General features: G+C 34.5%; 2 protein-coding genes across 2 annotated transcripts; one reads left to right on the top strand and one right to left on the bottom strand.

Moving 5' to 3' along the window:
* Window positions 1-7,691: 7,691 nt before the first annotated feature.
* LOC7465240 (putative HVA22-like protein g) lies at window positions 7,692-11,467 on the top strand. Its single transcript, XM_052447986.1, has 8 exons — window positions 7,692-7,858; window positions 7,954-8,043; window positions 8,215-8,264; window positions 8,443-8,541; window positions 8,879-8,935; window positions 9,024-9,087; window positions 9,178-9,390; window positions 10,205-11,467. The coding sequence occupies exons 3-8, from the start codon at window positions 8,233-8,235 to the stop codon at window positions 10,307-10,309; spliced, it is 570 nt and encodes a 189-aa protein (XP_052303946.1). The 5' UTR covers window positions 7,692-7,858; window positions 7,954-8,043; window positions 8,215-8,232; the 3' UTR covers window positions 10,310-11,467.
* Window positions 10,685-11,182, bottom strand: LOC7469958 (uncharacterized). The gene has a single exon (XM_002322763.1). It carries the CDS (start codon window positions 11,180-11,182, stop codon window positions 10,685-10,687), a length of 498 nt encoding a protein of 165 aa, XP_002322799.1.
* Window positions 11,468-13,570: the final 2,103 nt, after the last annotated feature.

Genomic DNA, 13,570 nt, shown 5'->3' with positions numbered 1-13,570 from the left:
TACTATGATGTTTTTTGGTCACTTCTAGTGATTGAAAAATCAAGATTCAAGTTTTTTAAACCCTAAAATCAATTTTTCTAGTTGTTTTTACTTGAAAGCACCTAAAAAAACACAATAAGAACCTCCATAAATCACTTACCAACCCTAAAACACCCTAAAATCACTAAAAACAATGGAAATCAATCAAATAAAAAATAAACAAACTCATGTTCATAGAGAAATAAAATCATCACCATCGAACTCTTCTTATCAAATGAAACTCAATAACATCAAGATTAACCATTTTGGTTGCCATAATATGGCCAAGAAAAGCTTTTTTTCTCTCTTTTATCGTTATCCATTGACTTTCTATCTCCTCTCTCACACTCAAGAACCAAAAAATAAATAAAATGAACTTTTTAAAAACTAAACTTTCAAAACTTAGAGAATAAGAAAAAGAAAGAAAGGTGGATTTAAAAAAAATGACGAGACTATCCTTGCATTTGATAAGAAAGGGGGACTAAAAACTTAGAGAATAAGAAAGAAAAAGAAAGGTGGATTTAAAAAAATGACGAGACTATCCTTGTATTTGATAAGAAAAGGGGACTAAACACTTAGAGAATAAGAAAGAAAAAGAAAAGTGGACTAAAAAAAAGCTCCCCCCACCCCCTAAAATTTCAAACATTAATAATTTATTTGGTTAAACTCATAATTTAGTGTCATTCTCAATCAGTCTAATTAATTCAATTGAACCAATTATAGTGATAAAGTTCAATATGTAATTTCCATCTAAATAGTTTGTTGAGTGAGCTAAGGGATTGATGGAGTAACTTTTTGAAAAAATAAATATTTATTAGTTATTTTTGTTTTTTTAGTTTATAATTTTTTTTATTTTGTATTATCAGGCTTTTTTAGTTTTTTTATTTGAAGGGAATAGTTTTTTTATTTTTTATTTATATATTCAGTATTAATAAGGTTTTCTAGTTTTTTCTATATACAGAGTTGTAATAACTTTTTAATGTTAGTGAATTTGTTTTGTAGTCAATCGGTTGGTTTACGTAGTATTGATTTTATTCATGTAAAACATATTTATTATTAATAAAGGCTTTCTATATCTTTAATATTCAATTATATTTTATTAATGAATATAATATTAGACTAATGAATCTAGAGTGAAGATAAAGTTCATGGAACAAAAATATTTTGCATAAGAGATTATAAAGTTGTTATAATTATGATATTTCTATTACATCAAAACATTGTTTCTAAATGTTCATAGTTAAAGTTCTATTAAGATTAGACATTAATTAGAGTTGTTAAGATCGATGCATATTATATTCTTTTCTTTATGAAAGGAAAAAGTTACTCTTATAAACTAAGGTACGAGGGATACTTAAAACTAATATGCATGTGCTTGTCAAAATGACATGTACATTGAACTGAACCGTGAGAGAACTCCATATATGAAAAGATCACTTATGTTTATGTAAAGGCTCACGTGATATTTGTGTAAACGATCCTTAGACTTGAGATTACTAAATTATCTTATATAAGGAGTGTTATGCTGTCCTAATCAAGGGTAATAAATTGGCAGATATTGGATATAGTATAAACTATATAAAAGTATTTGAGTAATCAAAAGAATATTCATCACCTTAGGTAAATTAAAAAAAATATATTTCATCTATTCTCAAATAGTATTGGTTGTGAAATTCTTAGACAAGACGAAATAAGATTTGAAAAGAGTTTTAAATCTTATTCAAATACTCAATGATTAAAATGTTGAGAACTAAAATGACTTTCTTAATATTTAAGAGATCATGATAGGTTGTTAGACATTATACTTGATTTTCAAATATAAATCAATTATTATTAGATTGATTAATAAATTAAATTGTTTAATTTATTTAATCATATTTTATTTAAGATTATGATTTATATTTAAGCCAACTTATTAGAGAATCTAATGAGTCACACACATAAGAACCATCGGTTAAAAATTAAAATAAGATAATTAATCAAGTGTGACTTAATTGTAAATAAATTTTAGAAATTAAGGACTAGAATGTAATTAATATATGAGATTACAAATTCTAGACGTAGACACAGTTAAGTAAGGACTTCATTGAATGAATTTCTAAAATTAGCCTAAAATAATATATGTAATACTATTTAAGGGGAAATTGATATTTTGTCATTTATAGAGTTTTTGAATTTTTCTATAAATAGAAAGTCATGCCTCTTATTTTCTTAGATGAGAATAGTAAAATATAGAAACACCTGAACACAAAAAAAAAAGCTAGCACTCTAAGGTATAACTATCCCTCTCTTCTAAAAGGGTTTAGGAGATTTCTCACTAGTAGTTCATCTAGAGTACTGTTAGATGACAAACATTTGAACGGCTTGTGGTTTGTAACAACCTAGTCTTGAAGTAAATATTCAAAGCCAAAAAGAACATCTGATCTTCAAGTAATTTTTACATAAACTTTTAACAACTCCAATCAGTAAATATTTGGTTATCCAAAAATTTCTCTGTGAAGGATATGGGATAAACATCTGATGTATTAGGAAAAAAGATCCATAGAGATAGACCTAGAAGGTTGCTTGAATTGTCACAATTCATGTACATAGATAAGCTGCTAAAACAGTTTAGCATAAAAGAATCCAAGAAAGAATACTTACTTAATTCACACAGAACACATATCTCTAAAGATAAGTGTCTTAAGACACATATTGAGAGAGATATGATGGAAAAGTGATGCGATCCAAAAAACACCAAAATATCCATTAAAGGTTCCAATTGGTCCAGTGACAAGGTTTAGGGCTAAGAGGTTCAAAGAGGGTTTCAATGGACTTCTTCGATATACATTGGCTAAGGTGGACTTCAAGAGGGTAATAAATAATGAAGAGCAAGCCTTAATTAATCTGATTCACATTCAAGAAGGGTTTGTTGGTGGAACCAAGGTCATTACACAAGGATTGGGATAAGAAGACTCAAATTAGACAGTTTAACCTTTCACTACTGTTTTGATCATAATTGGATCTACATGTTGAATTTTGATGTGATTCTAGTTGGGCTGGAAACTAGATCTCTATACTTTTCTAATGATATATGGCACGCCTTCTAATTCATTAAGACAAGATAGAACCATTCATTTGAAATTGGGCTTTAATGCTGCCAGCAGATTACGAGAAAAACCGACCTTATCTTATTTTATTAGTTAGGATAGTGATCTATCTTTGTTTTGTACGACAACACTTGTTTAAGTTTTCACTACGAGAAAAACCAAGTCTTGAAGCAAATATTTAAAACTAAAAAGAACATATGATCTTGGGGTAATCTTCGCATAAACCCTAAACAACTGTAAATCTGTTTAACAAAATCTTTGGAACTCTTGAAAAGTTATAAATTTATCATTTCCATTGTGTGAATGTGTTTCGGGAAACCCAACATTTGACACATAAGACTTGAATGAATAACAATTGAATATTTTGGATGCCTCACTATAGTTATGGTGCTCTTAGTCTTTGAGAGTTTTAATTTGTAACAAACCATGTTATCCTTTACTCCTGTTGACGTTAGTTGGTATCAAAACTCAATGATTCATGGTTATTTTGGTTGGAGGTTATAGATGACATATATCAGAACTCAATTATTCGTCGTAATTATTTATTATATTATGTTAAATAACCATTGCTGGAAGAGATCGCAAAACATGATGTTTATTAAAAATTATAGTGGTGGGACTCATGATGGGGTAACCTACAAAAAAGTGTTGTGTTAGGGATTCATGATAGAACAACCCACATAAAAGTGTTAGGGATCTACGATGAGGAGGTTCAAACACAAAAGGATATTCGTGGTGAAGGATAAAATTTTATTATGGTCTGAACTCATGGACGAGTTCTTTGTAATCCAGATAGACTGATACATGAGTTTTTTTTTGGAAAAATAAATATTTTCTTAGTTATTTTTATTTCTTCCCATTTAGTTTAGGAATTTTTTATTATTATATATTATTAGGATTTCTAGTTTTCCTATTTGAGGGAATAATTTTCCTATTTCTTATTTTTTATTTAGTATTAATAGGGTTTTCTAGTTTTTTTTTTTTGTATATATGAAAGGTTGTAATAGCTTTTTGACAAGTAAGACTTGAATGAGTAAAAATTGAATATTTTGGATGTTTTTTTATAGTTATGGTATTCTTGATCTTTTAGGGATTTGACAAACCTTGTTATTCTTCGCTTCCATCTACATTAGGTATCCAATTTCGACTAGTATAAAAATAAAAAATTAGAATTAAAAAAGATAATTTTGTGTTAAGATATAAAATCTGAACGAAAAATTTGTGGTTCCATATATTGACTCTTTTAGGTTGAGTTTGATTATTATCTTGGGATAAAAGAAACAGACAATAAAAAGAAGACAAAATAGGAGACAAAAACTTAATTATATTTTGTATACAAGACAAAATGATTATCTCTGTATCATGTTTGGTTGATGTTAGACAATACAAAATAAAATATGAAAAATATTTATTTTATCCTTAATATGTATTACTGTCTAACTTACATATTAAAAAATATATATATTATTTTTTTTTACTATAGTTTATATTGAGTGTTGAAATTAATAATAGTATAATAATCCAAGTTATAAAATTCAAATTAGCTCAAGGCTTAGATCGATTTAGGTTTAAGAAAAAACATAAAAATAATTGATCCGGCTTAACCCCATCAAAAACCTAGTCGATTCGCGACTTGATTGACCCTTAGTAAAATTCGATTCAAAAACTCGTTGATAGTTTTTTGAAAAAATATTTGGTTAAAATGACGTCGTTTTGATTCTTTAAAAAAATAGAATTAACCTGAGTTGACCTTTTCGACTCGTGACATGGGTCTTGTCTCGGACCGAACTTTGAGTCATGTTTTAAAACAATGATAATATCTATTTTTATCTTTACATACCTTAGTTGGACAACTTTAAAATTAAAATTTTTTTACATGAATATTTTAATAATAAAAAATAATAAATATTGTATCTAGAGACATATTCTGTTTATACCTTATGTTTTAAAAATACATTATTTATCTTTATGTTTCTACCTATGTCATTTCAACTAAGTACATTTCTTCTTTTACTGTCTTCGTTTTTTTTTTTTCGGGAACAATAACCTAAAGCTTCCTTATTGAAAAGAAAAAAAAAAAACCATCTCAGCTCGCTTAACACACAAGGAAATCAAAAGTTAAGGAAAAGAAAATATATTTTTTCAATCATCATATCAATGATTTAAAAGCTATTTATTCATGGAAGACATAGAAACCAGAGACATGAAGGTAACTTCAAAATCTTCATGTCAAGTGACACGAGCTATCGCCATGGTTGTGATTCCAGTTGCCGATGGTGCATAGGATCGAACTTGCGAGTCAAAAACCAAACCTGAACCACCCCCAACTAAACGCATAGATGCTACCTGCGTCATGACCAGCTGAGTAGTGTTGTGAAAAGAACTTGGTGGCATTTTCTACAATCCTAGCTAGTGAAAGAACTCGGTGAAGACTTTTTTATATCTCGAAATTGATTTCATATGTTTTCTCATCACTAGATGCCATTTAGTTGGTGAAGAACGTGACCTAACGACAACAACTTCATATATTTCATCATTTGATCTCTTTTATAGCTTTGGCATCGCCACATCGAGAGACCCTGATCACCAACTTGTTTAGTTGCTGTCTTGGGGCGGAAATCAAGAGAGGAGAAACCCAATCAACCAAACTTATGAACATTGCTTGAAAGTATGCAAGATCATTCTAATTAAGCAATTACTTTATTTTTTTATTTTTTTTATTGATTTTCCATGTCCTCAATTGCTTGATACCTTCAGAACTCGATTGCTTATAAATCCACGCGTTGTCTTTTTCTCCCGTGCCATATATTGAAACTAAAATTAGTGGGTACGTAATTAATTGATCGGAAAAAAAGATTAGTGGGGCTTAAATGTAAATATTTAGCCTTAATACGCCCAATGAGATATCTTCGAGACCATAAATATAAGGAAGGAGTCATCAACTATAGTGCGTAAATATTAAAGACAGACAAACAAACAAGACTGGATCATACTTTGGCTACGAATCTTTTGAAAATCATAACGTACGAACAAGGAGGAAGGTTCTTCTTGAAAATTATTACTTGCGACCACAGTGGAAGCTTCTTCTTTTGATTGGCTCTCCATGCCCGGGCATTAACTTTTGGTTTAGGTATCTATCAGTGGTTAATCAACCTGCACTTATTTCACGGTGGGCGTTTTAATTTTTTTTTTAAAATATATTTATTATTATTTTAAATTTATTTATGTTTTTTATTAACATCGGTATTCGAGTTAGTTCGCGCACACCTCAACTAATCCTATAAATCCTGAAGTTAACTTAACTGTGTAAGTTTCTAGTAACCCTAGAGTTTGTGAGACTCGAACTGGTGACTTCTAGTAAGCAAACTTAAAATTTAATCAATTAAGCTACTTTCCTTAAATTATCAACACATCAAAACAATTCAAAAATATTAAAAATATAATTTTATAACAAAAAAAAATCTAGAATTGAGCTAAATGATGTTTCGGCTGCAATGTCATACACGCCGTTAATATGATTTGCTTAATGTCTAATGAACCCCGCCGTTAATTCCATTTTGTAACGGTCCCATGGAAAAGGAAAAGGGAAAGGGAAGGGAACATGACCCTTTCTTCGTTACTGTCGTTTATATTGACAAGGTCATATCATCGTCATCGAGCCTTGTATTAAAACGCAGAATTACCTGTAAATTTCCTCTGTATTTGTCTAAGGCTGCAAACTTGATTTATTAAGCTCTCTTGCTTACGAAGTCAGCTTCTGGAAAATGGCTAAAGTAGCTTCTGTGCAGTTTCGCTTGTTCGTCAAGAAAACTGAAAGGCGGTTTGAATAGTAAAATCCCAAAATAATACATTTGATTAAAATGTTGACATATTTCTCACGTTTGATGTCAAAGGAAGGAACACACAGGATGCGCTCCCAAGTTGACTTGCATGTTTCTTATCCAGCTGGAACAAGGATGGCTTTCATTGGTTCCGGTGATGTTTGGAATTTCGTTCCAAATAGTATTGATTTTTTTTGGTTGAAAATTAATTTTATGTTTAATATTTTTGAATTATTTTTATAGGTTGATGTTAAAATAATTTTTAAAAATATTATTTTCATGTATTTTTAAATAAAAAATACTTTGAAAAATTACTTCTACACCCTCTTCTTCTACTGTTTATTAGATAATTTGCCACCAGATTTAGTGAGATAAATGAGATTATCATTTGAGAAAAATTAATAAATCTAAAAAATAAGAAAATTAATCTTAATTGGAACCTGACTAGAACCATACTCGATCATGGATTGACTCGGCTTAATACTTGTATTGCTATTCAACTCAAGTTTTGATTTTTAATAATATCATTTTTTTAAAAAAATAAAAAACTAGGCACATGCCAAATAAGGGTCACGGATTAGACCAATTCTTATTACAGTGACCAAAACTGCCTCCAATTTTTTTTATTTTATGGCTTGACCTCAACAAACAAAATGACAGAAACACCCTTAGAGACAGAACAGAAAGCTTTAACTACCAAACAGTGAATCCGTTGGCAGAACCCCAAAAATCCCCTCTTTCCCTCCACTTTAAAAATTGCGTGTAAGAGTACTAGAGAGGCGTCCACTGCAAGAAATCTCTCCCATCTCCGTATCTTATTTTATTCTTTCTGCAACAGGACTGCTACTCTCTTCCCTATATAAATATAACACAGATAGATAGATTTGTTTCCGATCATCCGCAGAATCATATATAGATCCCTCTCGAAAGGTTTAAAATCCATTTCTCTTCTGAAGAAGTAATTGGTAATTAACCCCATGTTTTGTTGATTTATCTTCTTAATTATATCTATATTTTGAATGCAGAGTTTGAACAAGAATTCTTCACGTCAAAGTTTCTTCAAGATTTTGTTTCTGTTTTTACAGTAGCAGCTCATTACAAGTTCATTGGTGCTGGTATTTTTCCACTTTTGCTTTCATTAATATACAGTTGCTTGTCTTCTCTTCTTCTTCTTCTTCTTCTTTGGATGTCAACTATTGTCTTTTGGTTCACCGCTCTTTCTTCTTCTTCTTTTCTTCCGTATTCCATGATTGAATGTGTAGAGTTTTCTCTTAATGGTATTTCAGGGATTTTGAAGATTAAGGATGTTGGGAGATCTCGTCACCAGATATCTTGTGTAGGTTATTCAAACTCAATATTCGTTCCTTCTTTTTTATTTACTCCTTTTGTATGTTTCTGTTGTTTCATTGTGATTCTGTGTATAAACTTTATTTATAATGCTCTTTTCTCTTTATTGAATGATGTTTGTTGGAATTGAATATTGTGTTGACTTTTTTTTTTTTTTATATTGCCAGGTTGCTTTTTGGGTATGCATACCCAGCATTTGAATGTTTCAGATCTGTGGAGAAGAACAAGGTGGACGTTGAAGAAATTAAATTCTGGTGTCAATATTGGTAAGTCCCCTTATGTTCATTCAAACCTGCAGGCTTGGTCTCCTGAACAAATTTTAGTTTTGTTTTCTTTCCCAATATTTGTATGGTCAATCTTGCGAATTGGGAAAGAAAAGAAAACGAAAGAAAAAGATTTTGAATCGAGTGGAGGAGAAGCAGATTAATCTTTACATGCTGGTCATGGGGGTCATGTGTTGTGTTCCTTCTTCACTCATTCATCCTGTTACCGCTTTCTAACAAGCAATAGTATCGCCTTATAAATCATTGCTTAAATTACATGGGTCTTCCTTGATGCTTTGCAGCCTATGAACTTTCAGTTAATTCTCATTAAACTTTGCAGGATCATTATCGCACTTGTAACGGTTTGTGAGAGGATAGGGGACGTATTTCTTTCATGGTAAGCAGAGTTCTGCAATTTTTGTATGTACAAGCCCAGTAGCTCCTATTTTGTGGTATTTGATTTTCATTCTCGTTTTATGGTGAAGGTTGCCGATGTATGGTGAGGTGAAACTGGCATTTTTTATCTACTTGTGGTATCCAAAAACAAAGGTAAAGACAGAAGATGATTGGATGAGAACTGGAAGAACTTTTGTTCGCCAAGTTCAGCAAATTATAACGTTAAACTCTTGCTCAATGCAGGGAACTGGCTTTATCTACGAGACCATGTTGAGGCCTTTTGTAACAAGGCATGAAACGGATATCGAAAGGAAGTTACAGGAGATGAAGGCTAGAGGTTGGGATTTTGCCATCTATTACTGGCACAACTGCACCGAATTGGGGCAGACTAAATTCTTTGACGCTCTGCAATACTTTATGAGCCAGTCAGGGAAGTCTACAAACAGCAAAACTAAGGTAAATTATTTTTCTTTCAAAACAAGTCATTAAATCGGTAAAATATGGCTACAGAACACAACAGTGCCCGTGATTCCAAAAGTGGACGCACAAGGAAGAAATACCAACACACAACAAACTAGCTAGAAGCAACGCCTTCCCCCTCCACAAGCAAAACACACCTTGCCATGCTAGAGAAGGAAACCTTGGATTGGTGAACACTCCTTGCCCCATGATAGTAGTTGCATTTCATTTGTTCTACCTTCTTGGCGCTGCTCTGCCAATAATCTTTATTGCTTAGCATACCTGCCCAACGAATTTCATCACTCTTCTCTTTCTTCATTGGGTATCTAGCTTGTAAACTTGGTTACTTGCCAGTCTCCATCTCATCCCTGAAAGTATTTGTGCCTCATTCAAGCTCCATGACCCATCACACACATAATTTATCCATCTATCGTTACTAACCCAACACTTCACAAATAGCTCTCATCTCATTCCGATAGGCTATATATAGCTTTCTAATGGACTGCCCAAAACTTTCAGGAAGAAACATCTTTCATTACACACACTAATCTATAGGCTTTAGGAGTGAAATGGATTCAACTTCATAAGAATCAACAGGTTAAGCACTATGTAATTGTAAATGTAAATGGAGCAGATTGACAATCTCGATTAGCAATTCTGTAATCAGTAATGAAAAATACGCATACGCATTCACAGCACTTTGGTTTCTTTGATGATATCTTGTATAAGCACAACTCTTAATATACTACAGAAAAACAGTAACCTCGATGAATTAGTTAGTACTAATTGTGATTTCTAACCAATCTTGCAGAAGAGCAATGGCCATGAACCTAGTGCTCCCCCACTACCCGTACCATCTCCAAATGAGTGGCCTTCAATGGCCATGCATAAAAGCAAGAACAAAAAGCGGTCATAAAGACCACCGCCTCCGCCCGGCAGCAGCACAATCAACCGAGCAGTTGCAGGGTCCCCGAAATCCAAACGGCTGCAAGTCCAACTCGATGAGGAAACAGAATATGTTACCACAATGGACACAGACAACTCAACTAGCCCTGATTCTAATGTCAATCAAAAGCGTATGTGCCTACGAAGAACAAAACCAATCCAACACTGAAAAGAAGATTTGTAACAAAAGAAACACTGTACAAAAAATCCAAACATCAGAAAAACAGGAAAAAAAAAATCTTCTTGTACATATCTTTCTTTCTTTGTTTTCTAAATCATTTATGGGTTTGCAACTTTGACTCGAGCTGAATCAGATACACACACTGAAATTGACACTGAGTCACTGTTATTTGTTGAAGTGGACTCGAATGGCACGGAGGATCCGATCAAAAGCATTAGTTATGCTCGGAATGACACGAAAGCTAATGAACCCAAAACAAGCAGTGATTGGATTCTTGGTGGATAAGCGAAGCCAGAGACGGCGGAGGAAGTGTGTGCCAGAGGAATCAGGAGAGGAGGACATGGGCTGGAGGTAAGCCCAGGCAGCTTGCTTAACAAGGCGGTTGCGGATGGGAATTTCATAGGTGGAAGTGGTGTTGGAAGTTGCCGATGTTGGGGAGTTAACGGTGGCGGAAGGGAGAAGGTCTTTAATAGAAGTGTAGGATAAAGAGGATTTTAGGGGGAGGAGGGAGATGTCAAGGTGAGAAGGAAGGGTGCCGTTTAAGTGTGATGGAGGGAGACTGGAGGTGTGGAGGGAGAGCTTTGTGGGGATAACAAATGAGGTGGCTATTGAGTTTCTCCGGCGGAGGGTGGGTGTTCGTGGTGGTGGTCCTTGCTTGCTCATGGTGTTGATGAGAGAGGGAGGGAGAGAAGGGAATTTTGGAGTTTATTAGGGGAATACGGCGACTGAGGCTGATTGGAGCGAACTAGTGGATTTGGTTAGCGATGACTCTGCAGCTGCTGTCTGCCATTCATTGACTGCAATTATTGGCCTATGTTGTCGTTATCGTCTGCCACGTCATATCGTTTAATGTTTGGCCTTTTGTTGTTTAGTCCCTTAAGTTTTCTTATATTGTTTCCAAATTAATTTATGGTGGATGGAATAATCAGGATTACTTGTTTCTTTTCATTTACGAGTTTTAGTTTATGACCCAATTGGATTTAATTTTATATATTGAGAATCCCATTGAATAAATAATTAGTTTGGGGAGGGGAGCATAAATTTAGATAATTGAACTGATAACCATGATTAAGCACGACTCTTCTTGTATCATTTATCCATGTCGATAGTTTTTCTAACCATATTTGAAATTTGGAAAATATCCAAAGTCATCACAAAAATTAAAATATTAAATGACAAAAAATATTATAAAATAGTATTTGATGATTCTATATCCAATACAATGAACTATATCCTATAGTCTAGTACTAGTTGGGTGCTCGCGGGTTTATTTTTTATTTTCATAAGAAATACTATAAAAATTTATAATACAAAAAATAATATTTTTTCAATATTAATAAAAATAATTTTTCAAATTTATTAATAATATTAATTATAGTAAAACTAATAAAATTAATAATACAAATAATATTTTTATTATAATATTATTAATTATAATAAAAATAATAATATTTATTACACAAATAATAATAATATTTTTAATATTAATACTATTAATTATAATAAAATAATTATATTTATAACACAAATAATTATATTAAGAATTCCAAGAATATTTATAACACAAATAATAATAATTTTATATCAATACTTTGAGTTATAATAAAAATAAAAATATTTATAACACAAATAATAATATTTTTGATATGAACACTTTGAATTATAAGAGAAATAATAATATTTATAACACAAATTATTATATTAAAACACCAAAGAATATTTAGAACACAAATTATTTGGGTCCAAGCGAGGATCCAAGCGAATTGGGTCCTAAGGGAGGACCCAAGGGGTTGGGGGGTTTGGGACAGTGGCTGAACCCAAGGGGGTTGGGGATTGGGCCGTGTCCGAACCCAAGAGGGTTGGGGATTGAGCCGCATCCAAACCCAAGGGTGATGGGTCCATCCGTGTCTGGACTCAAGGGGGGTTGGGTCAGTGTTCGGACCCAAGAGAGTTGGTGTTTGGGTCTTTCAATGCCTGGACCCAAGGGGTTTGGGTCCTTCCGAGTTCGGACCCAATGGGGTTAGGTCCGTCCGTTTCCGGACCCAAGGGTGTTGGTGTTTGGGTCCTTCCGAGTCCGGACCCAAGGGGGGTTGGGGGTTGGGCTGAGTGGGAACTCAAGGGGGTTATGGGATGGAACTGCGTCCAGATCCAGTGGGGTTGCGTCTGTGCTCGGATCTTAGGGGGTTGGTGTTTGGGTCCTTCGATAGCCGGACCCAAAGGGGTTGGGTCCTTTCGCGTTCAGACCCAAGGGGGTTGGGTCCATCTGTGTCCGGACCCAAAGGGGTTAGTATTTGGGTCCTTCGGTGTCAGGACCAAAAGGGGGTTGGGGTTGGTCCCTATCCGGACCCAAGAGGGGTTGGGGGGTGGGTCTATGTCTGGACCCAAAGGGGTTGGAGTTTGGGTTCTTCGATGTCCGACCCAAGGGATTTGGGGTTGGGTCCTTCCATTCCGAACCCAAGTTGGTTTGGGGGTTGGGTCGTGTCCAGACCCAAGGGCGATGAGGGTTGGGCAGGTGGGGACCCAAGGGGGTTAGGGGATGGGTCCATGTCCAGACCCAAGTGGGGTGGGTCCACGTCCGCCTCCTACGGGGTTGGGGTTTGGGTCCTTTGGTGGCCAGACCCAAGGGGTTTGGGTCCTTTCGCATCCAGACCTAAAGGGTTTGGGTTTGTCCGCGCCGTGACCCAAGGGGGGTTGACGGTTGGGTCCGTGTCCGGACCCAAAGGGTTTGGGGTTTGGGTCTTTCAGTGTCCGACCTAAGAGGTTTAGGGTTTGGGTCCTTCTGTTCCGGACCCAAGTGGGATTGGGGGTTGGGTCCGCGTTCAGACCCAAGGGCGATGAGGGTTAGGCAGGGTGGGGACCCAAAGGGGTTGGGGGATGGGTCCGTGTCCGGACCCAAAGGGATTAGGTATGTGTCTGCACCTTATGGGGTTGGGGTTGGGGTTTGGGTCCTTCTTTGGTCGGACCCCAGGGGTTTGTGGTTTGGGTCCTTCCGCGTCCGGACCCAAGGGGGTTGGGTTCGTGTCCGACCGAAGAGGGTTTTTGTGCTGGGTG

Source organism: Populus trichocarpa, chromosome 16, assembly GCF_000002775.5.
Source record: "Populus trichocarpa isolate Nisqually-1 chromosome 16, P.trichocarpa_v4.1, whole genome shotgun sequence".
In the NCBI taxonomy this organism is placed as follows: domain Eukaryota; kingdom Viridiplantae; phylum Streptophyta; class Magnoliopsida; order Malpighiales; family Salicaceae; genus Populus; species Populus trichocarpa.
This window is presented reverse-complemented; position numbering and strand designations above follow the sequence as displayed.

Excerpts from the sequence above, each read along its gene's own strand:
- LOC7465240 (XM_052447986.1), top strand. The coding sequence starts at position 8,233 with ATGTTGGGAGATCTCGTCACCAGATATCTTGT. Across the intron at positions 8,265-8,442 it reads CTCGTCACCAGATATCTTGT|GTTGCTTTTTGGGTATGCAT; the intron begins GTAGGTTATTCA and ends TTATATTGCCAG. Across the intron at positions 9,088-9,177 it reads TGTGGTATCCAAAAACAAAG|GGAACTGGCTTTATCTACGA; the intron begins GTAAAGACAGAA and ends TGCTCAATGCAG.
- LOC7469958 (XM_002322763.1), bottom strand. The coding sequence starts at position 11,182 with ATGAGCAAGCAAGGACCACCACCACGAACACCCACCCTCCGCCGGAGA.